The 25,680-nt window shown below is 45.2% G+C and overlaps 3 protein-coding genes across 5 annotated transcripts; 1 reads left to right on the plus strand and 2 right to left on the minus strand.

Moving 5' to 3' along the window:
- The first annotated feature begins 109 nt into the window (after nucleotides 1-109).
- Nucleotides 110-11,966, plus strand: LOC139412895 (protein SON-like). 3 transcript variants are annotated; one of them, XR_011634741.1, is made up of 14 exons: nucleotides 110-238; nucleotides 1,555-1,622; nucleotides 1,765-1,929; nucleotides 2,320-3,921; nucleotides 4,066-4,484; nucleotides 4,671-4,805; nucleotides 5,472-5,777; nucleotides 6,838-6,948; nucleotides 7,030-7,146; nucleotides 9,705-9,794; nucleotides 10,393-10,540; nucleotides 10,693-10,758; nucleotides 10,864-10,979; nucleotides 11,111-11,966. XR_011634741.1 is itself a non-coding variant. In XM_071159727.1 (14 exons), the coding sequence occupies exons 5-14, from the start codon at nucleotides 2,946-2,948 to the stop codon at nucleotides 11,291-11,293; spliced, it is 2,577 nt and encodes an 858-aa protein (XP_071015828.1). In that variant the 5' UTR covers nucleotides 115-238; nucleotides 1,555-1,622; nucleotides 1,765-1,929; nucleotides 2,320-2,563; nucleotides 2,818-2,945; the 3' UTR covers nucleotides 11,294-11,574. The 3 variants fall into 3 exon arrangements, 2 of the variants coding, with proteins under 2 accessions (XP_071015827.1, XP_071015828.1); XM_071159727.1 differs by lacking the exon at nucleotides 9,705-9,794 and having other exon boundaries at nucleotides 115-238; nucleotides 2,320-2,563; nucleotides 2,818-3,921; nucleotides 11,111-11,574; XM_071159726.1 differs by lacking the exon at nucleotides 9,705-9,794.
- Nucleotides 11,967-12,039: 73 nt separating this feature from the next.
- Nucleotides 12,040-18,576, minus strand: LOC139412896 (uncharacterized). The gene is made up of 7 exons (XM_071159729.1): nucleotides 18,504-18,576; nucleotides 18,122-18,194; nucleotides 17,415-17,792; nucleotides 16,863-17,240; nucleotides 14,480-14,587; nucleotides 14,300-14,365; nucleotides 12,040-14,182 (listed from the first exon to the last, which is right to left on the minus strand). Exons 2-7 carry the CDS (start codon nucleotides 18,165-18,167, stop codon nucleotides 14,049-14,051), a joined length of 1,110 nt encoding a protein of 369 aa, XP_071015830.1. The 5' UTR covers nucleotides 18,168-18,194; nucleotides 18,504-18,576; the 3' UTR covers nucleotides 12,040-14,048.
- Nucleotides 18,577-21,134: 2,558 nt separating this feature from the next.
- LOC139414091 (protein downstream neighbor of son homolog) lies at nucleotides 21,135-24,936 on the minus strand. Its single transcript, XM_071161972.1, has 8 exons — nucleotides 24,478-24,936; nucleotides 24,127-24,207; nucleotides 23,692-23,892; nucleotides 23,364-23,542; nucleotides 23,062-23,240; nucleotides 22,357-22,775; nucleotides 21,982-22,185; nucleotides 21,135-21,364 (listed from the first exon to the last, which is right to left on the minus strand). The coding sequence occupies exons 1-8, from the start codon at nucleotides 24,892-24,894 to the stop codon at nucleotides 21,227-21,229; spliced, it is 1,818 nt and encodes a 605-aa protein (XP_071018073.1). The 5' UTR covers nucleotides 24,895-24,936; the 3' UTR covers nucleotides 21,135-21,226.
- Nucleotides 24,937-25,680: the final 744 nt, after the last annotated feature.

Below are 25,680 nucleotides of genomic sequence, written 5' to 3' on the forward strand. Positions count from 1 at the left end.
CAGACAGAGGCAAAGACAGTACGCACCCAAACATGAACAGCGTTTTCAGTCTGTCGATGTGAGATGGGTTGCAACCAACGTCCGGTTTTGGTCTATGCTGCTGCACATGCGCTGAACGGGCGCCGCGGAAAACACATTGAGGGATTACTAAAGACATGGCGGCCAACATCGAGCAAATTTTTCGCGATTTCGTAGTAAATAAGATAAAAGAAATTGAAGATGAGAGTCAAGATATCATGTAAATATGTTTTTATACAGACTACATTACTGGCATGAATAGTTTGTTCGGGCAATTTGAGAAATGTATAATTTTCTGTGCTGGCCTACAAGGTTAGCTAGCTTGCGTGTCCGGCAGTACAAAGTGCAAGGCATGCAGTTGCTGTGGCTACAACGTATTTAGCTAGCTAACTACCTGACTAATAACACGGTAGTCTCCTGGGTTGGTTCTTGCAAAGATGATTATACAGTGGTTATTGGGTTCAAGCAAACCAGGTAGCTAACGTGGCACCAGGTACAGGGCTTGTAAGCACTACGCACCTTCCTAGCTAGCTAATCATGCTAAATGTGGATTGCTAACAAGCCAACGTTAGCAGTTTACCAGGACGCGATCTCTTTGCTAGAACTCCCCCAAAACGTTGGTTTGACAGAGTCACAGTGTGCAAAGGCAATACACATAATTTACACACACGCATTTTGGATTACCTGGATTTTAAATGTAGCTAACTAACTTATGTCAAAAGCAATGCCGGGGACTTAGTTATGTCTTTGAGTTCACGTTACACAGTCACGTTCTAATTTGAGGTTAACGCTAAATAACTAACAGTGGCAACCTCACTACACCGACAGTTTATAACAGACAGACAGTACGCACCCAAACATGAACAGCGTTTTCACTAACAGTAGCCACCTCGCAGGGTGGGTATAATTTGTGGAACGTTGCAACAGGAATCTGTTCCAAAAACGTCGTAAAGTACAAGGTTGACAACAAACAACGCATACAAAGAATGATCAATTCACCTAGCTAACTAGCTGCCAAATAGGCATCAACCCACCACGTAGCTTATTCTTAATGTTTGTCCATAGGCTAACAGAGTGAAGACAGACATTTTTCGGAATAAACGTGATGAGTGACACATTTAGTGAAATAGCCCACTCCCTACCCGGTATCTGATTCTGCCGCTATACAATTTTGTATGCGTTGTTGTTGGCAACCTTGTTATTTACGAAGTTTCTAGAACAGATTCCTGTTGGAACGTCCCACAAATTATACCCACCCCTACCTCGCATGTCAAATCACATTTTATTTTTGTCAGTCACATGAGCCGAATACAACAGGTGTAGTAGACCTTTCAGTGAAATGTTTACTTACAAGCCCCGTCAGTTATTATGTAGGCTACGTTAAGCATTCAAGCTCATACACACTTATATATATTGTCCATTCGTTGTGTCCAGTGTCATGTTAAAAACCAAGAACCTTGCTGATAAGAAAGTTGAGTGAACCTACTGTAAGTTCAAGTACAGGTGCCATCTCATACCTGCATTCCCTCTATTAAGTCTGACAGATGAAGGCCATCCCAATGGTAAAACTGCAGAAGGAGCAGATGGGATCAACAACACACAAGGTCAGTAACACAAGGGCTGTATCTCAATAGTCCAAAGTGATATTCTCTCTTCTCCTTTCCTTTTTGCACTGATACTACAGTTTTGATCAGGTGAAAGCATCTATTTCAAATTCAATTGTAATGTACTGTATTATTTATGCAGATAAAGATGGTGTAGCCAATAAGGAAGAGGGTGCTGTCCCACAAAAGAAACACAAGAAGCACAAGAAACACAAGAAACACAAAAGCAAAAAGAAGAAACGTAAGGAAGAGAAAGAGAGCGGCTCAGAATCAGCAGCAGACTCTGATGGAGACAAGGCAAAGACTGGTAAATAGTCTCAAGATACTACTAAGCATATGCATAACAGCAGTGGTGGACCTTTTCAGTTTGATGGTAATAATCAGCAGACTACTTAAAGGTCTATTATGTAGCTTTGTGCACGACGCAATTCACATTGAAATGTGAGTTCTAGATCTGTCATTCTCATTGAACGCAAGTTTGATGGTAGATCTGTTTACGTCATTTTACAATGTTTTTGGTTATTGAAAATATATTTCACAGCAGTTTAGATAGATGGTACAGTGATTCTCTACACAAAATGTTGCTTTTTGTCACAAACAATTTTTAGCAACCAGGTAATGTCAATTTCTACATATTGCACCATTGAGTCAAATGTCATGATGATTCATTTCTAAAATATTGTCATTAATTCCACAGGGGAAGAGGATGACGGGAGATCCAAGCGGCATAAACGGCATTCTGGGAAGAAGAAGAAAAAAAAGCAGAAGAAAGATGGTGACAAGTCCAACAGCTCATCTGGGTCGGAGTCCGAGTCGAAGCCTCAGCCTGGGAACAAGGAGAGCAAACCTCAGGATCTGCCTGATATCATCCCTAAACTAGAGGAGAAGTGTCCGGAAAAGTCCTCCTCCAGATGCTCACGGTCTCGTTCAGGCAAGCGCAGGTCCAGATCCAGGGACAGGAGAGGGAGATCCAGATCGAGGTCCGGTAGAAGACGTGGCGGACACACACGTTCCAGATCACGGCACCGGAGGTCCGGGTCACATTCTAGAAGGTCTGGGTCTGCCAGGAGAGGCAGGAGAACCCGGTCAAGGTCCCTCGTGATCTTGAAGAAAGACAGACGGTCTAGATCGAGATCCAGAAGGCGATCGAAATCTAAGACGAGATCTCAGTCGAGACACCGAGAGATGAGTTCAGGATCTCCCTCTCCTTCCAGAAACGACAAATCCAAATCCAGGTCTGTCTCAAGAGACAGCCAATCGGCCAAGAAGGATCCCTCTGCTGACCTGGCTGAAGATGAGTCCGCTGTGAAAGACGAAAACGTAATGGTTCCTATCGATCCGCCAGCCCTAGCTTCCGGAAGCAGCATTGAGGGTGTTGTCAATGTGGCCGCCGCCTCTGGAGGAGGGTGGAAGCCAATACCCTTCTTAGGCGACAGCAGTAAGGGAGAGCCAGCCGTTTCCTCCCAGCCCTCAGAATGTCTGACGTCTCCACAGAAGTGCCCTATTCCTCCCGAGGTGCCTTCAGGTGAGCAGCATGAGGCCTCCACTGACCACCAGTCAACGTCAGCCTTTGATCCTAACCACAGCTGCCAGCCAACTGGTGAGCCAGGGGAATCGGATGGACCTGTTACTTCAGAAACCTTGGATGGCTCTGTAGATTCCTTACCCCCCAAAACAGATGCTGGTGAAGGAGACAAGGTGACACCTCAGGGTGAAGAGCTGCCTGCCTCACCTCAACCTAAACCACAGCCAACATCTGGAGAGGCAGAGACGACAGAGAAGGAAGGAGAATCTTCAAAGTCCAGGTCTCCTTCAAAGAGGAAAAAGTCGAGGTCAAAGTCTCCTGGTCAGAAGAAACGCTCTGATGCAAAGTCCTCCAAGAAGAGGAGGTCCAGATCCAAGTCTCCGGGGAGGAAAAGGAAATCAAGATCCTCGTCGCCAAGCCGCAAGAGGAAGTCCAGGACGCCGTCTCGGAGGAAGAAGTCTCGCTCAAAGTCCGGGACGAGAAAGAAGAAATCACGGTCCAAGTCCAGAACGCGGAACAAGCGCTCAAAGTCTAGGTCACCGAAAAGGAAACGATCCAAGTCACGGTCTCCTGCTCGGAGGTCAAAGAGGTCAAGGTCACGCTCCGGTTCGCGGCGGAGGGGTAGGGGTGCATTCGGCAGCCACCAGCTGAGCCAGAGGGACCGTTGGAAGCGTGAGCCAAGCCACTCCCCAGTCCTTATCCTCCGCAAGAAGAGGTCTCCGGGACGCAACAACCGCGACACCAGCAAAAGCCCGCCACGACTCACAGAGCTGGGTAAGCATGTCATTACATTCTTTTGAATGATCAATGTATTTGAATTGAATAACTTAATTTTCCCCAATGGTAACTTGACAAAAACACCGGTGTACAGTAAGTCTCAATGCAAGTTTGTGATGTGTTACTCATCCCTCCTCACAGATAAAGACCAGTTACTGGAGATTGCTAAGGCTAATGCAGCCGCCATGTGTGCCAAGGCAGGGATACCCATCCCAGAGAGCCTGCGACCCAAAGCTGTCCTCCAGCTGCCTTTACCCAGCCCCAACAACCCCATGTCCTTCTCCATGCCCATGAATATGAACATGCCCATGAACATGTCTATGAACATGCCTATGAGCATGACCATGAATGCAGCTATGGCTAGCATGACAGCTGCCACAATGACTGCTGCCCTGGCCAGTATGGGATCTATGGCCTCCATGCACCAGATGGCCCCGCTCCCCAGCATCACCAACAAGCCCCCGCCAGGTCCCCCCCAGCCCAACATGGCCACCATCGAGGATGTGAAGAGGAAGGTGGCCAAGCAGGCAAACAGCATCAGCATCAAGGAGTTCACTGACGTAAGTGCTCTTCAATGTCATGATGATGATAATCAAGTAATAATATGCTTTGGAGAAGATTTACTAAGCATTTGTCCTGGTGCAAAATGTAGTCCTGCACCCTTTTCATAATAAAACACAAGACATTCAATTGTATGTGGAAATGGAAACACTGACCCTCTAGCTGTGTCCTGTGTGTTTCTGTAGAAGTGTAAGAAGATTGTGGAGAAGGGAGGGGAGCTGGCCCTCGCTGAACCCCGTATATCTGACGACGAGGACGACGGCAAACCGTTTGGACGAGCCGCCCTGAGGGAGGTCAAGGGCATCTCCTTCAGCCTCAATGTAAGAACATGGAACACACACACACAGCATCATGTCTCTCATTAATATACAGTACATTTTGAGCTTAAACATTTCCTTATTAATAAACAATGTATCGAGGCAGTTTGAACTTATATGTAATTTTCAGAACATAGTTACTGTTTGAATATAGTTAAAGACTAGTTACTGTTTAGATACTATGTGGGACTGAAGAGATGTGCCTAACTGGGTGAATGGTTGAAGTGAACTGCAGTATGCTGTCTGTTTTGCCCTGGGCTGATGTTAAGAGCTGTTTCTATTGCTGCCACATAACATTTTACAACATAAGACTGTTTTTCCTATTGAGCCAACATAGGCAATGGGCAAAACAGACAGCAAGCCTCCTTGGGCCCAGAACCAAACCAGGTAGATGTATACTCTTTTGCACTTTCCCACAAACTTCCATCCCAAGGAGACCTCAGTCATGTGAGTGAAGTTTGCTGGTTGAAGTGCACTGGAGATAAATCTCCCTGATTGAGACTGGGCCCAATAACTGCTATGATAACCAGCCATTCCTCTTCAACCATTCCCCTTGTTGAAACACACCTCCTTTGTCTTTTTATATTTTTTCCCTCCCATTTTTTTTAACAGTAATCCCCCCCTCCCCCCGCCCCTCCTACTCCTGTGCTGCCCCTCCTCCTCTCTCAGAACGCATCTGTGCGTCCATCTCCGGCGTTGGTGGTTCGGAGCGAGGCGGCGTTCGCCAAGGAGTTCCCCGTGTCGTCGGGCTCCCAGCACAGGAAGAAGGAGGGCGACGGGGGAGGGGCTTACGGAGAGTGGGTGACCGTCGACAAGAAGGTGGAAAAGGCCAAGGTGGCGGCGACCAAGGCATTGGCAACGGCTGCCAAGGAAACTTCGCCTGTGGATGCGCCTTTGTCTGCGGTGTCCGTGGCAACGGAGGAGCCGGCGGTCGTCAAGGAGAGTGATAGTGTGTTCCCGGAGCCGCCGCTACAGGTGGGATACGGAGGGGAGGGGGAGGGGGAGGAGGGGGTAAGGTGACACTAAGAGAGATGAGGGGGTTTTAGGAGAGTTGTCGTGTAGGAGGGAGAGAAAGTGAGTTGAGATATTATGCATTTCAAAATCATACGTGTTAAAAATGTGATTTATTTTGGGATTTTAGTTTTAACCCAGTGTTTTACCACATGTAGTGGTTTGGATCAGTGGTTTCTGAAATGGTAGGTCACTGCTGATTCCTATTGGGATGTAGTTTGAGACCAGGTTCTATTGTTACACAAAGTAGCTAGAAACATTGATGTGGTTGATTTGAAAGTAGAAAAGTCCAAAAGCCTTAGGTGGGTTGTCATGCCCAGCAGGATGAAAAATATTTGGGAACCACTGGTTTAGATGGTATGGTGAGTTTAGTTAGAATGCCATACCTGTGCTCCTCATCTGACCCTATAGCAGCATTGACTGGGTTTAGCTGGAATAGCTGTTTCTGAGGGCGGCATGTAAACACTGACCCTCCTCCCCACCAATTCCAAATTGAATGTACGCTCAAGGGCATTATTTGACCTCTCAAATCTCAGAGCAATACCATTTAATAATCTGACTTCCAGGCGATGACAAGTGGTTTAGAATTGAGTTATCGATTAGTCATCAATCGTCAGATGGGCAGACCAATGAGAAATCAGGTGACGTCATCCGTGACCTTGCTGTTAATTTGTGCTTATTTTGTATTTGATGCAACTGTTATTAAACAAAGCTGGCTGAAATTCCACAGGTTGCGTTTTATTTTTTGGGGGGGGGTGTACAACTGTACTAATACTGATGACTCAAAAAAAAAATATATATAAATACTGATGACTACATAGATGTAAGTAGTTTCATATAACAACTGATCTAGGTCTCATGGAATAAGTCTAGATTTCTTTCTTGTATGGTGAATGGATTTTCCTTATTCGTTTTATTGGCTGTTCACTGGGGTGTGTGTGTGTGTAGTATTGTGTTTTTGCATGAATGACGTGTGTGTGTGTGTGTGTGTGTGTGGCGCTGACTCCTGTGTCTCCCCTTCTAGCCTGTAGACATCACCCAGGCAGTTGGTGAGAGGATGAAGGCCCAGAAGCGTCTGGCCGAGAACCCACACGACGTCAGTGCCATCTGCATGCTCAGCCGTGCTCAGGAACAGGTAAATAACAGGGCGCTGTGAAGCATAATGTACACTCTTTCCACCTCCTTTCTCACACACTAAAACCTTCCTCTCTGTTAGGTGGATGCATGGGCCCAGTCCAACACCATCCCTGGTCTGTTTACAGGTTCTACTGGAGCAACGGTGCTCAGCTCAGAGGAGCTGTCCAACAGCGGACCACAGGCCTGGATTAAAAAGGTACCGTCCACTGTCTTACCTGCTCCCCACCCCAAACATACTACCCTACAGGTGTCTGCATCGCCCATGCCCACTGGTGTACCCACTTCACACGCCTTCCTCAGCCTGCTCCCTAATCACCACCCAGCCCTAATCAAATAACTGAATGGCTGTACGCATAGAGCCAGAGACATATACTGTATTTAGTTTGACAAGTGTTCTGTTGATGAAGAACACACTGGGTTAGAATGGAGTAGTTCCACTGTTACTCAGTGAAATCCAGGTCAGATGTAACGTCCCCGAAACGCGGGGTCCACTGCTACCATGGCAACCCTTGTTAGCGCTAACGCACATAGTTTACTGATGTGTGTGTGAGTGGGCATCTGTTGTCTGTATTGTGTGTTTCTGTCTGCGTCAGAAAAAGATGCTCTGGCTGTAAAGGAAGCCTATTGTTTATGTTGCCTCAGCCTGATATTTGCACTGCAGTCTGTAACAGTGGTAACATGATGAACCCAGACTTGAATCTTTAATCTGACATACAGAGATGAACAAACATCTCCCTGCACTTCAATCACCCCCCACCCCTCCCCCGCAACACACACACACATTCTGACTAATTACATTTCCTGTGAAGTGGGTACACCATGTTAAGGGTAGTGATGCAGATTCCTTACATGTGACATTCTTACCAAAGCAGGTGCAAATGCAGTACTGACACCCGGCTACTAGTGGTGCTCTGGTCTGACACCCGTCTACTAGTGGTGCTCTGGTCTGTGCACTAAATAGAGTCCCCCTCGGAGTCGGAATAGGGACTTGGAGAATGAAAGAGGGAGGGAGGGGAGGAAGAGGAGAGCTGGAAGTAAGTCTGCAGACCCCAGAACCCCCGCTTGTCCTCTAGCACCCCAGGGCAAGGCAGAGATTATGGGTCCGTCTCAGTAGTCTAAAGATGCTTCCTCGTCTCTTTCCCTGGATTCACACTGATCTCAGAACAGGGGAAACTTATTTTACTTATCCTGCCTTTTCAGATCAGGTCAGATATGGTTGGGGACGTTAGGTGAGGAAGTGACTTTAGACTATTCAGATGCACCCTAAGACAGGTTACTTTAGTCTCTACCGTCACGCTGTCTCCCTAAAGCGGTGTCTCCCTATCACTCCCCCACACCCAGTCACACAGAATGTCATCAGGCCCAGAGATAACCATAGTCCTCTGTCTGTGGACCCCGTCTGAACCCTCCTACCCTGTAGTGTTTCTATAGTGGGCTGTTTGAAGCCAGTGGGTGTAACTGTACCCTAAACCTTCCTGAGCTCTGTTAAAACACAGGGGGCTACTGTTGCTGTTTTAAACGACACATCCTGAGGAATCTCTCTTTCTGTGGTTAAGTAACACATTGTCACATTTAGCTATAGAGAGAGTGATGGATCTGCTGAGTTCATTCTTCATTTAATACGACACGTCCTTCACATGCAGATGCTATTGGCAGATGCCATGGACATGTTCAGAGACGTGATATAGGGATGAGAGTGCATTGACCATACTAATGTTAGTGACATGCATTTTGCTAGCATTACAGCAGCTAACATTGATTTACAGCACGCTAGCATTGCAGCAGCTAACATTGATTTACAGCACACTAGCATTACAGCAGCTAACATTGATTTACAGCACGCTAGCATTGCAGCAGCTAACATTGATTTACAGCACACTAGCATTACAGCAGCTAACATTGATTTACAGCACACTAGCATTACAGCAGCTAACATTGATTTACAGCACACTAGCATTACAGCAGCTAACATTGATTTACAGCACGCTAGCATTGCAGCAGCTAACATTGATTTACAGCACGCTAGCATTGCAGCAGCTAACATTGATTTACAGCACGCTAGCATTGCAGCAGCTAACATTGATTTACAGCACACTAGCATTACAGCAGCTAACATTGATTTACAGCACGCTAGCATTGCAGCAGCTAACATTGATTTACAGCACGCTAGCATTGCAGCAGCTAACATTGATTTACAGCACGCTAGCATTACCAGCATATGGACTGTGTTGTTTGTGTGGTTGTTGGGTGCCCCCAGCAACCAGTCCTGGTGCATTCCGTTTCCCAGTAGATGAGCGGGGTCTAGTTTTAGACCAGTCAGTGGTCTCCAACCCTAGTCCAGGCTGTGCAGGATTTTGTTCCATCCCAGCATAGTCGTATAGGTTAGGGCTGTAACAAAAACCTGCACATTAGCTCCAGGACCACAATTGGAGACCACTGCCTGAGGGAGAACTCTGTTCTGAGGGACCTAGGCTAGTTACAGGTGTCCATGGACATGCCTGTGCTCTTTCCCTTGCCCTGGGGGAGGCTGCAGTCAGAAGTTGCTCCTAGTCACAGATCTAGGATCAGCTTCCCTTTCGCAAATCCTAACTCCAAGCTGACCACGTGTCTAGGGGCAACTTCCTCCCAGTCCTTGGGGCAGCCCGAGGAAGGGGGTCGATAAGAGGGGTCTGGATTGGAGCAGAGGGAGAGAGGTGTGGGTTCACAGGGGTGACCTGTGAACTTTCACCTCTGTGTATTGGACACTTGTTTCAGGGTCAGTCCTTGTAGCTGTCCTTGTTGCCATGGCCACAGTCAGGCCCCCCTCATTTCCTGTCTGATGCTGGGCCGGTGATGAGGGGCTAGGTACGTACACCACACAGCGCCTTACTATACATCTTGTGTAACCAACCGTGTGTGTGAGAGAAAATGTGTGTGTGTGAGAGAAAGAAATTAGGTGTCAAGGCACAGCGCCCTCTTATTTACCTACATGTGGTATAATGTGTGAAGAAATGTCTCTTGGCTGTATCTTGAGTTTCACCACAGAATTTATTTCATTTAATCTGTATTCTTAATGTGTTTTGAAGTTTCTCTAGAAATGTTCTCTCAACACACGATTTTCAAAAGCTGCCACCACAGTTATTTCTAGTGTTTCACATAGGGGTAGAGGTTACTACAGACAGAGTAACACACACGCACACGCACACACTCACTGTTATCCAGAGGCATGTGAGTTGTCCTGAAGGTAGTCTCTAACTCAAGTCTGACTGTGACAGTGGTGTGACTGGATGAGGTGGTTGAGATGTTTTCAAGGTAGAAACTAATTATCTGCTTTCGCCTCTGCCTCTCCCTCTTCACTCTCTCCCTCTTCCTCCTCACTCCATGGTTCTCTCTTCTGTTATTCTCTTCTCTTTCTCCCTCCCTTCTCTCCTGCCGCTCTCTCTCTCTCTCTCTCTCTCTGTAGGACCAGTTCTTGCGAGCAGCCCCGGTGTCGGGAGGAGTAGGGGAGTTTCTCATGAGGAAGATGGGATGGCGGACGGGGGAGGGGCTAGGGCGACACCGCGAGGGCACTGTCGAGCCAATCATAATTGACTTCAAGACCGACCGCAAAGGTGAAATGAAGTGACCCATGCTTTCCACCAAAGCATTATGCATCGCAATATTATTCCAGAAGGCTATTGATGATGATTAATAATGTGTGTTATTGATGATACTTAATAATGTGTGATTGATGATTAATAATGTGGGTATAATCTGACCGTAGGTCTGGTGGCTGAGGGAGAGAAGACTCAGAAGTCGGGCGGTATGGTTGTGATGAAGGATCTACTGGGTGAGTACAACACACACACAGGATTTTAACTCTCACTCAATTTACCAATATTGCATTTTTTTTGTATTGATTTAATGAATGTATTGACCATCTACCCCCCCCCAGGTAAGCACCCGGTGTCTGCTCTGATGGAGATGTGTAACAAGAAGAAGTGGATTCCTCCAGAGTTTGTTATGGTGACCCACAGTGGCCCAGACCACCGCAAGAACTTCCTTTTCAAGGTGTGGATACATAAGCCTGTGTGTTTGAATGGGTTTGTTTGTTAGTTTATGGATGACTTTGTCAGATGGTTTGTGTTATAACCTCTTCCTCTCTCTCATCCCCTTTCCTCCTCTCTCTCTCTGTACCCCAGGTGGTGGTAAATGGTCAAGACTTCCAGCCTGCGTCAGCCAGTCCCAATAAGAAGCATGCCAAAGCCATGGCTGCTACGGTGGCTCTGCAGGCTATGGGAGAGGTGGCAGGGGACACCGGGCTTTATACAGGGCCTGTGTTCACCACTGCTACCACTGGCCCACTGTTCTCCTCCAACGTCTAACACACACAGTGAAACACACTCAGACTGAGATACAGCGCTCGCACACACAGGAGAAAAAATGACTTGAGTCGCAGACCCTTCTGGCTGACAAGGACATATAGAATTTGAAGTCACCCGCCAGGGAACGATGAATTGTATTGGAATGTCCGTTCTATCAAGTCTTATTCTGTTTTGGGCCTACACACCACAAGCATTCAGAATAGCCGTATCCGCTGCCTAATGGTCAACACTAGGAGATCGTGTTACTCAGTAAGCAAAATAAACTTACTGATATTTTAAAACCGTTCCGTAACTCCGTTTTTAAAAAATCCTACTTTGAATGTTTATCTTATGTGTTGAAGCTCAAATGATGTTTTCAAGAAGCAGTTCATAGTGTTAATGCATTTGGGAGAATTTGAAAAACCCCACTATTCTCCTCGTGACCAAATCGTCAATATCAAATGTTACCCATTTGGAACATTCATTTTCAAAGTGATTCACACTTGATAGTTCTGTCTCATTTTGGACAGATTCATTTACTACTGTCTAGGTTGAGCGATCAGTCCGCTTTTGTTGGTAGCGTTATTTACAATGTCTGTATAAAAACAATTGTAAAGTGTTAGCTGAAAGGGAAGAGATGTGGGTAACCGTTATGGTCTGGAATACCAAAATAAAAATGTTTTTATCTGATTAATGAAATGATACAATCCTTTCACTGTGTGCCTAAAGTACATTTTCTCATTTTGTTGCTTATACAGACGAGAACGTGTCTTTCCAATGTTTATTTGCCATGCGCTCACAACACGTTTATTGTACATCCAATACTGTGTTTTCAAACGCTACAGTTCAGTATTTGAAGACGGTCTCCCCGCCCTCGTCATCATTCCAGCACTTGTAGCAATAAACATATTTCCTGGTGCAGGGACAGCTATTAATAGGAATACTATATATGGACAGAGCATAGAAGGGTTCATCTGAGGCCTTGAGTCCAATCCCACATTCCAATACACAACCTCCAAAGCATTCAGCGGACGTAGCTGTGCAGACATCAAACGATCTGACTTTTCACTGGCAGCTCAGATGAGCGGTTGATCCAGCATCGCAGAGGACAAATGCATAGAGGCTGTAGCTCTAATGTGGCGAAGATAATGTAGCATTTTCCGACTATTCACACACAGTGCGTTTGTATTTTGTTATGTTGCAGCCTTATTCTAAAATGAATTAATTAGTTTTTCTTCCCCTTATCAATCTATACACAATACCCCATAATGACAAAGCAAAAAGCTTGTCATAAACTTATTTGGGGAGTTTCTCCCATTCTTCTCTGCAGATCCTCTCAAGCTCTGTCAGGTTGGATGGGTAGTGTCGCTGCACAGCTATTTTCAGGCCACAACAGATATGTTAGAGCGGGTTCAAGTCCGGGCTCTGGCTGGGCCACTGAAGGACATTCACAGACTTGTCCCGAAGCCATGCCTGTGTTGTCCTGTTGGAAGGTGAACCTTCACCCTAGTTTGAGGTCCTGAGCGCTCTGGAGCAGGTTTGCATCAAGGATCTCTGTACTTTGCACTGTTCATCTTTCCCTTGATCCTAACTAGTCTCCCAGTCCCTGCTGCTGACAAACATCCCCCCCACCATGATGCTTCCACTACAATGCTTCACCGTACGGATGCTTCCAGGTTTCCTCCAGACGTGACACTTGGCATTCAGGCCAAATAGTTAAATATTGGTTTCATCAGACCAGATAATCTTGTATCTCATGTATCTCATGGTCTGAGGCACACAGGCACACAGGTCTGAGGCACACAGGTGCCTTTTGTCAAACTCTAAGTGAGCTGTCATTTACGAGAAATGGCTTCGGTCTGGCCTCTACCATAAAGGCCTTATTGGTGGAATGCTGCAGAGATGGTTGTACTTCCTGATGGTTCTCCCATTTCCACAGAGGAACTCTGGAGCTCTGTCAGAGTGACCATCGGGTTTTTGGTCACCTCCCTGACTAAGGCCCTTTTCCCCCGATTGCTCAGTTTGGCCGGGAGGTCAGCTCTAGGAAGTGTCTTAGTGGTTCCAAACTTCTTACGTTTAAGAATGATGGAGGCCACTGTGTTTTTGGGGACCTTCAATGCTGCAGACATTTGTTGGTACAATGTGCCTCGACACAATCCGGTTTCAAAGCTCTACGGACAATTCCTTCGACCACATGGCTTTGTTTTTGCTCTGACATGCACTGTCAACTGTGGGACCTTATAGACAGGTGTTTGCCTTTCCAAATCATGTCCAATCAATTTAATTGAGCACAGATGGACTCCAAACAAGTTGTAGAAACATCTTAAGGATGATCAACGGAAACAGGATGCACCTGAGCTCAATTTCGAGTCTCATCCCAAAGGGTCTGAATAATTATGTAAATAAGCTATTTCTGTTTTTTTTATACATTTGCAAAAATGTCTCAAAACCTGTTTTTAATTTGTCATAATGGGGTATTGTGTGTAGATTGATGAAAGAAAAAAAGAATGTAATGTATTTTAGAATAAGTAACAAAATGTGGAAAAATCAAAGGGGTCTGAATACTTTACGAATGCACTGTATACACTTTAAAAAGTTACTAGTCCTGAATGAATTATCATTTGATGTAATTGACTGGCCAAGAGTCACCAGATAGACCCAAATCTGAATCAGTCTGATTAAAAGAGAATGAAAACAATGTTTTTCAGCCCTCCAGAACCATAATTGAATGACCTTGCCCTAACCCTTGCGTCTACCCTCTCTTCCTAATGTGGGTCTAGGATGGGATCTTGTTGAGAGCCAGCAGAGGGAAGAAGATCAGAGCTGTAACCAGCAGAACCCCGGTGATTATCCCGATACGCACTAGCGGAAGGGTCTTTGCCCACACTGCCAACACGTCTTCTGGATCCTCTGGGCAAGGAGGAGGGAAAAGGAAGAAGAGGGAGAATAGGGGGGCACGGTAACATTGACTACGTCTTCCAACATTCATCTACAGTACTTCTAAAACATTTAGAACATAGCACTCACCGAAGGTTGCGTCAGGTGATGATGGTGTCATCTCTGTCTGCCCTAGTATTGGCTCAGGTGATGTCACTGTAATGATGTAATGAAATGTTACCAGTATGTCCCAGCAATAACGAAAACAATAAGTAAAAATAAGCATTGGGGAGAAAATAGCTTTCAAACGTTGCAACACCTGTACAGTACCTTGCATATCCTCCTTATCTTGGGTCACCAAAGTGAAGAATGTTATTGGGTTCTCACTGTCACCGCTAGTCCCACTGAAGTCTGAGCTACTGGTGACATTCTCTGTTCCTGTGTTACAAAAGGGAATAACACTGAAAAATCTATGTTACTAGCGCTCGCATTCAAAAACAAGGAGCACAAATGAAAGAACAAACTCAATGTCAATCCGTGTGTGTAGGCCTACCTGTTAAGTTATATAGGTCAGTGTATGTAGGCCTACCTGTTAAGTTATATAGGTCAGTGTGTGTAGGCCTGTTAAGTTATATACAGTGCCTTGCGAAAGTATTCGGCCCCCTTGAACTTTGCGACCTTTTGCCACATTTCAGGCTTCAAACATAAAGATATAAAACTGTATTTTTTTGTGAAGAATCAACAACAAGTGGGACACAATCATGAAGTGGAACGACATTTATTGGATATTTCAAACTTTTTTAACAAATCAAAAACTGAAAAATTGGGCGTGCAAAATTATTCAGCCCCTTTACTTTCAGTGCAGCAAACTCTCTCCAGAAGTTCAGTGAGGATCTCTGAATGATCCAATGTTGACCTAAATGACTAATGATGATAAATACAATCCACCTGTGTGTAATCAAGTCTCCGTATAAATGCACCTGCACTTTGATAGTCTCAGAGGTCCGTCAAAAGCGCAGAGAGCATCATGAAGAACAAGGAACACACCAGGCAGGTCCGAGATACTGTTGTGAAGAAGTTTAAAGCCGGATTTGGATACAAAAAGATTTCCCAAGCTTTAAACATCCCAAGGAGCACTGTGCAAGCGATAATATTGAAATGGAAGGTGCATCAGACCACTGCAAATCTACCAAGACCTGGCCGTCCCTCTAAACTTTCAGCTCATACAAGGAGAAGACTGATCAGAGATGCAGCCAAGAGGCCCATGATCACTCTGGATGAACTGCAGAGATCTACAGCTGAGGTGGGAGACTCTGTCCATAGGACAATAATCAGTCGTATATTGCACAAATCTGGCCTTTATGGAAGAGTGGCAAGAAGAAAGCCATTTCTTAGATAAGATATCCATAAAAGTGTCGGTTAAAGTTTGCCACAAGCCACCTGGGAGACACACCAAACATGTGGAAGAAGGTGCTCTGGTCAGATGAAACCAAAATGTAACTTTTTGGCAACAATGCAAAACGTTATGTTTGGCGTAAAAGCAACACCCTGAACACACCATCCCCACTGTCAAACATGGTGGTGGCAGCATCATGGTTTGGGCCTGCTTTTCTTCAGCAGGGACAGGGAAGATGGTTAAAATTGATGGGAAGATGGATGGAGCCAAATACAGGACCATTCTGGAAGAAAACCTGATGGAGTCTGCAAAAGACCTGAGACTGGGACGGAGATTTGTCTTCCAACAAGACAATGATCCAAAACATAAAGCAAAATCTACAATGGAATGGTTCAAAAATAAACATATCCAGGTGTTAGAATGGCCAAGTCAAAGTCCAGACCTGAATCCAATCGAGAATCTGTGGAAATAACTGAAAACTGCTGTTCACAAATGCTCTCCATCCAACCTCACTGAGATCGAGCTGTTTTTCAAGGAGAAATGGGAAAAAATGTCAGTCTCTCGATGTGCAAAACTGATAGAGACATACCCCAAGCGACTTACAGCTGTAATCGCAGCAAAAGGTGGCGCTACAAAGTATTAACTTAAGGGGGCTGAATAATTTTGCACACACAATTTTTCAGTTTTTGATTTGTTAAAAAAGTTTGAAATATCCAATAAATGTCGTTCCACTTCATGATTGTGTCCCACTTGTTGTTGATTCTTCACAAAAAAATACAGTTTTATATCTTTATGTTTGAAGCCTGAAATGTGGCAAAAGGTCGCAAAGTTCAAGGGGGCCGAATACTTTCGCAAGGCACTGTAGGTCAGTGTGTGTAGGCCTACCTGTTAAATTATATAGGTCAGTGTGTGTAGGCCTACCTGTTAAATTATATAGGTCAGTGTGTGTAGGCCTACATGTTAAGTTATATAGGTCAGTGTATGTAGGCCTACCTGTTAAATTATATAGGTCAGTGTGTGTAGGCCTACCTGTTAAATTATATAGGTCAGTGTGTGTAGGCCTACATGTTAAGTTATATAGGTCAGTGTATGTAGGCCTACATGTTAAGTTATATAGGTCAGTGTGTGTAGGCCTACATGTTAAGTTATATAGGTCAGTGTGTGTAGGCCTACCTGTTAAGTTATATAGGTCAGTGTGTGTAGGCCTACCTGTTAAGTTATATAGGTCAGTGTGTGTAGGCCTACCTGTTAAGTTATATAGGTCGGTGTGTGTAGGCCTACATGTTAAGTTATATAGGTTAGTGTGTGAAGGCCTACCTGTTAAGTTATATAAGTCAGTGTATGGATCTAGGATGGTCAGAGAGACACCCTCTGGTATCCCACTCTTAGGGTCCTCGAAGCCCCTGGACTTGTAGAAGCAGCGATAGACTCCCTGGTCTTTGAGCTCCGTCTTGTAGATAAACAAGGACAGGTCACCATTCTCCAGCAGGTTGTTGGGTGGGAGAGAGAGACGGAGGTCTTCTTCCTTAGGTCCCTTGTCGTCTGGGCCAGGGTTAAGGGTCATGATCTCCACATCGTCCTTCAGCCATTGGACGTAGATCTGGCTGGTGGGCTGGGTCTTGGGGATGACACCGTAGCAGGGCAGAGTGACCGGGCTTCCCTTGAACAGCGTGATAGAGCGTGGAGGGTCGGGCTCTGAGAGAGAGAATGAATGGAGAGTATTAGAAAAGAGTGAGGGATGAGAGAGGATGTGATAAGCATAAATTAAGATAATCAAACATTCCAAATGGTACACCCAAAATGGCCGCTGGTCGACTCCACCAACCATAGAATGCGGCTCTGAATGGGAAAGCCTGAAAACAGACTTACCCTGAACCTTGAGCCAGACCGTAGAGATGGTCTTGCGGCCCAGCCAGATACACTCGTACATCTCCTCATCGCTCAGCACTGTCTCCTGGATGGTCATAGAGAAGTCTCCATCGCTCATCCTCTCTGCTGGGGGGAATTCCACCCGGGAAGAGAACCCCAGTGTCGTTTTGACCTCCACCCCCTTGGCCCCGTCGTCCCATCTGGCCTCACCAAGGATGTTCCCAACCTCCATAGAGGCGACCTCCTGCCCCATGGCCTCCCAGCGGACCTCCCCCTCATCCTCCTGGCCCAGGTAGGAGGAAAAGTTACAGGGGAGGGTGACATTGTCTCCGTACCCCACCTTCAGCTCATACACGGAAGAGAAGGTAGGCACAGACACTGGGGGGATGGATGGACAGATGGAGAACACAGCGTGTGAGAGAGGGATGAAGGATGGGAAAAAGGTTGAGGGAGAGAGAGAAGGAGAAAGGGGTGAATAGATGATTAGTCAGAAAGGAAGACAGACAGGCAGAGCACCTATGTACATTATTCTACAGATCCATTTCTGTGTCCAATACCTTTGTATGATAATGACAGAAAGAGCAGAGGTATAGCAAAGATCTCTAGTTTTAAACAAATAATGACACAAGCTTTTGGAAAATAGAGAATGCTTATTGATGAGTTTCACATGATTGAGAGAGTAGTAGGTTAGGTCTCAAGAAACTCACCAGCTTGGACTGACGTCAAAATCACCAAGAAGCCTAAAAAAATCATCTTCAAAGATGTATATCCCTTGAACACCTATAAAAAAAAATATTACAAAAATTACAAATAAAAAAAGTTTTTATTTTTTTATTTTATAGAATACATCTGTAAAGAAACAAATAAGTTATTAGAAGGGTATTAGGTCTGGTAAAAAAGTGTTCAAAATATATTGGAAATGTAGCCTAAATCCCACTCATAGCCAATCAATAAATCGATAAAATAATCCGTTCAGGGTCGGGTGGATGTCGCTGATCTCTCGAGCCGAAAACTTTTGCAACAGAACAAGTCACCGTGAAGGGTGCCCTTACCGAATAACTGGTTATCAAGGCGAGTTAAACAACGAACCGCAAGAAACGGGTCTGCGCACGGGTTAGACTTCAGCCATTGGCAAGAGGACGTCCTCTTTTTTTTTAACCGTGAGAAGCAGATGTCTGTGTCAGGACTCACATTATGAGCTATTATTTAATTTATATTAATCCAACCACCCTATAGAGCCCCACGGTGGAGGTGTCATAATACCCATAAAACCTGGCGGTCAAACAGGGAAATTAGTCGTTTTTGCACCATTAATTTCTCTCATAGGGGATTTTAGAAAGACTTAAAATGAGGGCTGTGTTTTGTGTAGGCTTACCCTGGCTTGACATAAAATATGCACACAAACTGTTTAGACTGGGAGGCATACAGTAAGTTTAACACTAAAACTGAAACAAAATAATATAAAACTAAATAGAAATGTTTTTGTGAAAACAAACTAAATAAAAACTAGTAAAGTGGATCTGAAAACCGAGACAAAAAATGAATATAAAAGCACAAAACTATAATAACCTTTAGAGGAGCACACGGCAGACTGAATGTTGGATTATTATAACATAAATTGATAGTATCCAGTCCAGTGTTTGGTCGTAAACCCCCTCAATCAATCCTGTTCATTTGGACATCTGGTGCGTAAAGGTAGCCAATTTGCACCATTTCACTTTTACACCTATTTCACGAGTGTAGTTCATCTATAGCTATGCTCCTATTTACTCATTAAGATGCAGCTATGCAGATCAGTGGACTCAAACGTTTGCAAAACATTCTTATAGCAACGTACTGTGTACACTGAGCAAAAATATAAACGCAACATGTAAAGTGTTGGTCCCATGTTTCATAATCTGAATTTAAAGATCCCAGAAATGTTCCATATGCACAAAAAGCTTATTTCTCTCATTTTGTGCACACATTTGTTTACATCCCTGTTAGTGAGAATTTCTTCATGATCATTACACAGGTGCACCTTGCACTGGGGACAATAAAAGGCCACTCTAAAATCTGCAGTTTTGTCACACCACAAAATGCCACAGATGTCTTAAGTTATGAGGGAGCATGCAATTGGCATGCTGACTCCAGTAATGTCCACCAGAGCAGTTTGCTGATTTCAAAGTTGTGAACACTGTGCCCCATGGTGGCAGTGGGGTTATGGTATGGGCAGGCAGGCAGAAACAACGAACATAATTGCATTTTATCGATGGCAATTTGAATGCACAGAGATACCGTGGAAAGATCCTGAGGCCCGTCATCGTGCCATTCACCCGCTGCCATCACCTCATGTTTCAGCATGTACACAATTCCTGGAAGCTGAAAAGGTCCCAGTTCTCCCATGACCTGCATACTCACCAGGCATGTCACTCTTTGAGCATATTTGGGATGCTCTGAATTGACATGTACGACAGCATGTTCCAGTTCCCACCAATACACAGCAACTTCGCAGTCTCCGAAGAAGAGTGGGACAAAATTCCACAGGGCACAATCAAATCAACAGCCTGATCAACTCTATGAAACGATGTGTTGCGCTTCATGAGGTAAATGGTGGTCACAGATACTGACTGGTTTTCTGGTTTTACCTTTAAGGTATCTGTGACCAACAGATGTATATCTGTATTCCCAGTCATGTGAAATCCATAAATTAGGGCCTAATGAATTTATTTAAACTGACTGATTTCCTTATATGAATTGTAACTCATTAAATTCTTTGAAATAGTTGCATTCATATTTTTGTTCAGTATAGAATAGACATGCTCTTGCCTGACACGTAGAAGGGAATCAGGTCAGCTCTATACAATCCATTTCTATCTGCAGCTTTCAGAACGTTGTGTTCTCCTGGATGCAGCCCAGATCGGCTTCCCGTTAACGGAACATGAAACTCTAGCTGGAGGAGAGTCAGTGCACAGTGGTTCTGCTGCCAAGACACCACACTGTGACTGACTATTCTCCTCATGAGCAAATCAGGGGGAAAATAAAAAACAAATCAGAAAATCTAAACCTTTCAAGGTTAAAACTTATAACAGTCAAGTGGGAAAAAATAAATCAAGCAGAAAAATCACATGACAAATGAATTTAATCCAATAAAATGTCATCAGTAGAGATACTATATGTTGAACAATTATGTTGAAATAAAAGCTCTTAAAACAGACATTTAAAAAATGGTTCAAGACAAAAACATCTTAGGGTCTAAAATCAACAACAAGTCTGTTTTAGCCAAATCCATCTCATTATGGCAAATCCAGGAATGTTACATGTACAAGAAGTCCATTTCGCGGGGCGGCAGGTAGCATACTGGTTAGCGCGTTGGACTCGTAACTGAAAGGTTGCAAGATCGAATCCCTGAGCTGACAAGGTAAAATAAAATCTGTCGTTCTGCCCCTGAACAACCCACTAGGCCGTCATTGAAAATAAGAATTTGTTCTTAACTGACTTGCCTGGTTAAATCAAGGTAAAATAAATGTTTAAAAAAAAATCCCATCAGTCATTGGGTTGTAGTACAGAGGACAGAGGGTTAGTAAAACTACAATTGCCAGCGTACCTGGAGTTTGTGGACAGACAAATATGGACAGTAAGTATACGGCAGTGTAGGAATGGTACGGTCCACTAAAGGCATGTTGGCCCTAGTATGTGTCCCAAATGGCACCCTATTTCCAATATAGTGCTCTACTTTATTGGGCTCTGGTCAAAAGCAATTCACTATAAAGAGAAAAGGGTGCAATTTGGGACCCAGCCTGGCAGTCTGATAGAGGCATGGTGAGTTGCTCTCAGGACTTCCATGTGTAGGAGTAGTTGTTCAAATGGAGCTGTCTGAGGGGAGACTTCCCCAAGGTAGAGGGCTCCTGGAGCTGCTGGATGGTGCTGGGATGAAGACCACATTCATCCAGCTCTACAGCCTGCTCAGCCTGGGAGAGGGAGAGAGGCAGAGAGGAAGAGGAGGGAGGAAGAGAAGGATATATACAAACAAGTACAAAGGATTTTTTATTATGATTTAACTTTGAATTTCGGAGATCAAAGGACACCACAGTCCGTTACAGTGGTGTCGTGACTTGGATAACAGTTGAGCTGTGTGTGTGTGTGTGTGACTGACCTGTTCCCTGGTGGTGGTGTGTATGTTGAGGACAGCGGTGGGTTTGTGTGTGTGTGACTGACCTGTTCCCTGGTGGTGGTGTGTATGTTGAGGACAGCGGTGGGTTTGTGTGTGTGTGTGACTGACCTGTTCCATGGTGGTGGTATGCGTGTTAAGGACAGCGGTGGGTTTGTGTGTGTGTGTGTGACTGACCTGTTCCCTGGTGGTGGTGTGTGTTGAGGACAGCAGTGGGTTTGTGTGTGTGTGACTGACCTGTTCCCTGGTGGTGGTGTGTGTTGAGGACAGCGGTGGGTTCGTGTGTGTGTGACTGACCTGTTCCCTGGTGGTGGTGTGTGTTGAGGACAGCGGTGGGTTCGTGTGTGTGTGACTGACCTGTTCCCTGGTGGTGGTGTGTGTTGAGGACAGCAGTGGGTTTGTGTGTGTGTGACTGACCTGTTCCCTGGTGGTGGTGTGTGTGTTGAGGACAGCGGTGGGTTCGTGTGTGTAGAGTGCGGTGCTGAAGCCTCCTCTCTGAGCAGGCCGAAGCATGCGGGTCAGGGCGTGGAGAGAATGAGGCATTATGGGTCCCGTCACCTCTAGACTGCACACATCCTGGTACCCAGCACGCACCTGGGTCTTCACGTTCACGCTACGCGCCTGACAATTACACACAAAGGCAACAAGCTTATAATTTCTGTTACACACAGCAACGTTTTTTCTGAAACGTTCCATTTCTAGTTTTTGTTATTTCCATTCATAAATTGAAAATTTAAATGTGGGAGGTAAGGCTCCTTAGACGGTTCCAGTCTGCAGCAGTGTGTGTCTCACCTTGAGTGAGTGTAGCGTAGCTCCTCTGAAGGCTGTAGGGGCCAGTAGGGTGGGGGGCAGGCCTGCCTGTGATCCAGCCCCTGCCACCAGGCTCTTACAGTTGATGAGGAAGTTGATGAGAGTGAAGGTGTGCGTTCCCGACACACAGACTACAGACTCTGGTTTGTGGTCTAAACACACCGAGTTGCGCTCTTTGTGCAGTTTGATGGAGATGTTGTCTGGTTTCTTAATCTTATCCTGCACTCCCATCTCCGTCAGCCAGGAAAACCCACCATCGTCATCATCATCATCGTCTTCCTTGTCACTGGCTTCAGACTGTGTCTCCTCCTCCTCTCCATCTGTCTCCTGGTTGTGTGCGGTTGATCCCTGCTCCTTGCTCTTCCTCCTCTCTTCCAGCAGGGGGAGTGTGAACTCAATACCTACAACCACAGGTATTTGACAGAAAATGTTTTACTATCAAGATTAGAATATCCATATATAAATGTTTAATAACAAACTTCTACATGATATATTGTTGAGTGACTTCCTGTATTTATACTAATGCTAAATGTTTATTCTATTAGATTTATTGTTTACTTCTTACTGTTGTCACATTATCGAGAGGGAACCTGCATGTCAGCGTTTTGTTGGATTGTAAACACCATGTGTGTATCCTGGGCATATGACATAATAAACTTGAAGGATGTACTGTATCTTGTAGCTCACCATCAGCCTTCATGGCCTCTCTGAGCCCCCTGGTGGTTGGGGTGAGTAGTGCAGTGATGTTGCTGTTCCCCGCCAGTCCTGAGGCTCTGAAAAGAGCAGTGAACTGGTAGGAACACACATAGAAATATGGACATAGTCTGGCCTTCAATAGACTGTACAGGGAAGACAGGCTCACTGACCTGTGAGAGAGAGAGTGAGAAAAAGAGAAGAGGGAGAGAGAGGGTAGAGAGGAGTTGAATTTAAGGTAATTTAAAGCTTTTGAAATAATACAGACAACACACTCCCTTCTGATGCCCACTCACCATTCACTCATGAGGCTCTGTTGAAGTGCCATGTCCTGGGCCCAGGGGACGTTCTTGCCAGTGAAGCTTCTCTCTGCTCCTATCCGGGGGAACAGAGAGAGCCAGGACAGGGACGGGTGCTGCCAGAACTGCAGACACTGCTGGAACCCACATCGTAGCTCAGCAGATGTCCGAGGGTCCTGGAGGAACACAGAGAAGTGAGTATCATAGTGTGAGAGACAGACTGAGGACAATATATTTGTGTTGCTAGTAAAGCTCCTCAGGTACCAGTACTCCTTTGCCTTGGGGTTGCCACTGGTGTGTCTGTGTGTAACATGTATAACAGCACCTGTATACTCTGTGGTATAGTGGTGTACTGTCCTCTACAGTGCTGGGTAAGACCCTGGGCCTCCTCTGTAGCTCTGGGCTGTACAGCCCAGGAGAAGGGGAGCAGGGAGGTGAAAAGGAGACACGTCTTCAGGCTCCAGTCTGCAGGGTACTCCACACACGCAGGGGGTGCTATGGAGGTTACTGCACCAGCCTGGGGACTCTGACACACACAAGATAAAATGTTGACTCACAAAATACCAAAACAACCCCTAACGTTAGTCTGTAGCCATGAATAGTTGAATGGGATGGAATAAAAGCCTGCACACCAGCTAGTCCACAGCCTGTCTATAATGTAGATAGCTATGATTGTAACAGGCTTTTGGTAGCTCTCCAAGAATGGAGTTGGAGACATGTCCATAAGGAGTAAGAGAATAGAGAAATGAATATAACTCACCTTCAGTATGGGTGTTCTCTCCTCCTGGAACAAATCCTCATCTTCAAACAGTGAGTCGTCTTCAGACAGAGAAGTTGGTTTCTGTTGTTAGAGAGAAATGAGCGAAAGATCAGAACAAAAACAGCGGTGTGAAATCACCATGAGGTGCGATGCTTTGACAGAAAGCTATTTGACAACTGTACAGTAGCTGGCTAACATTGCATTAACTAACTAACGTTACCTCTGTCATGTGTCAGTTGGCTAGATACTGTAGTTTGCTGGAAAAGAATACAAGTCTGCTAGCGTTAGGTACAGTAGAAAGCTAGATTGTTTATCACGTTATTATTGTATTAACGTGTGCCACTATCATACCTTGCCGGGCACGTCTTTGCTTAGTTTTTCTGCCTGGAGAAGTCGTTCACTAAATGGCAGCGTTCTTGTTGGTGACTTCTCTCCCTCCACTCCTGCAGAGCCGCCCGGCTTCACAGAATCCGACGAGTCGTCATCGTCAGTGTAAATAAAGACTTTCTTCTTCGCTGGGCTGCTGAAGGTGTTCTCGATGCTAGCAAATGGATTTCTCCGCTTCACTCCCCCTCCAGAGCGACCCTGGCCGAACAGGGGTCCTGGGGAGAATGGTCGAACAGCGGATATAGAGGCACCCTCACACGGGCTGGCAATCGCGCCTCGGCCGCTAGAACTGACACCCTCGCTGCGGGCTCTCTTCCTCCGCATTCGCAGGATTTCAGCTGGTCTTTTGAAACTAGGTGAGTAACCAGCTTGTTGTGACATTTTATAAGGATAATGTAAAAACAAGTTTGGTCCGAAAACAACAAGAAGAAGCCCGTTTAAAATGGTTGTGTGCGGCCGATACGCCTCTATGTTGTTGTTCCTTGAATTTACTTCAACACAAAACAAATTTAGCGCGCGACGTGAGTGGAACGTCAGAGTCCCGCTAAAATTTCAGGGGAGGAGTTTCAAGTTACGCCGGCGCGCTTCGAGTCAAACAACAATTCAGATGATTTGGCGCCATCTTCTGGTTAGAATTATAAATGCAAGACCAATTTTGCCATCGCATGAAGCCACTGATTCTCTAAATCTGCCGGGAAAACAAATCAGTATAATTTATGTTTCTTCAGACATTAAAGTTATATCCTATATCCTGTTATGCTTCATTAATTATTACAAAATATATATCCATAAGGTATGTCATTTTCAATACATGTTTTCATTTCTTGATTTTCTCATCTGCATTATGTCCGAGAAACAATCAGCGGTCCCCTCGACCCCTCTCTCCCTCTTGTCAAAGTGATTAATAGTATGTATGTTAATTCTTTTTAGCGATCATTTCTCAGCGTTTATCATTACTGTTGGTGATCAATCACGTTCATAGCTGAACCGAACTCAATGAAACTGTCCGTCAGTCATTCTAACGGTTTTCAGGGATGAGCAAATTTGTGAATCGATTATTTGGGCTGTCATTTGGGTGGAAAGACAGTACTTTTGTCGTCTCAAAAGTATCCCAAGGTTAGTAGGAGTAATTGATTGTTGTGGGCCTTGAACTTCAACACACAGACA

This window comes from Oncorhynchus clarkii, chromosome 7, assembly GCF_045791955.1.
Source record: "Oncorhynchus clarkii lewisi isolate Uvic-CL-2024 chromosome 7, UVic_Ocla_1.0, whole genome shotgun sequence".
NCBI classification, from domain to species: domain Eukaryota; kingdom Metazoa; phylum Chordata; class Actinopteri; order Salmoniformes; family Salmonidae; genus Oncorhynchus; species Oncorhynchus clarkii.

Bases quoted from the DNA above. Each gene is read 5' to 3' on its own strand.
- LOC139412895 (XM_071159726.1), top strand. From the start codon at position 156: ATGGCGGCCAACATCGAGCAAATTTTTCGCGATTTCGTAGTAAATAAG. The intron at 1,930-2,319 runs GTAAATAGTCTC...TTAATTCCACAG, and splicing joins TGGAGACAAGGCAAAGACTG to GGGAAGAGGATGACGGGAGA. The intron at 10,980-11,110 runs GTGTGGATACAT...TCTGTACCCCAG, and splicing joins GCAAGAACTTCCTTTTCAAG to GTGGTGGTAAATGGTCAAGA.
- LOC139414091 (XM_071161972.1), bottom strand. From the start codon at position 24,894: ATGTCACAACAAGCTGGTTACTCACCTAGTTTCAAAAGACCAGCTGAA. The intron at 24,208-24,477 runs GTATGATAGTGG...CTCTAACAACAG, and splicing joins GCAAAGACGTGCCCGGCAAG to AAACCAACTTCTCTGTCTGA. The intron at 22,776-23,061 runs GTGAGCTACAAG...CTGTGGTTGTAG, and splicing joins AGAGGCCATGAAGGCTGATG to GTATTGAGTTCACACTCCCC.
- LOC139412896 (XM_071159729.1), bottom strand. From the start codon at position 18,167: ATGATTTTTTTAGGCTTCTTGGTGATTTTGACGTCAGTCCAAGCTG. The intron at 17,793-18,121 runs GTGAGTTTCTTG...CCATCCCCCCAG, and splicing joins TTTGACGTCAGTCCAAGCTG to TGTCTGTGCCTACCTTCTCT. The intron at 14,366-14,479 runs GTACTGTACAGG...ACATCATTACAG, and splicing joins AGATAAGGAGGATATGCAAG to TGACATCACCTGAGCCAATA.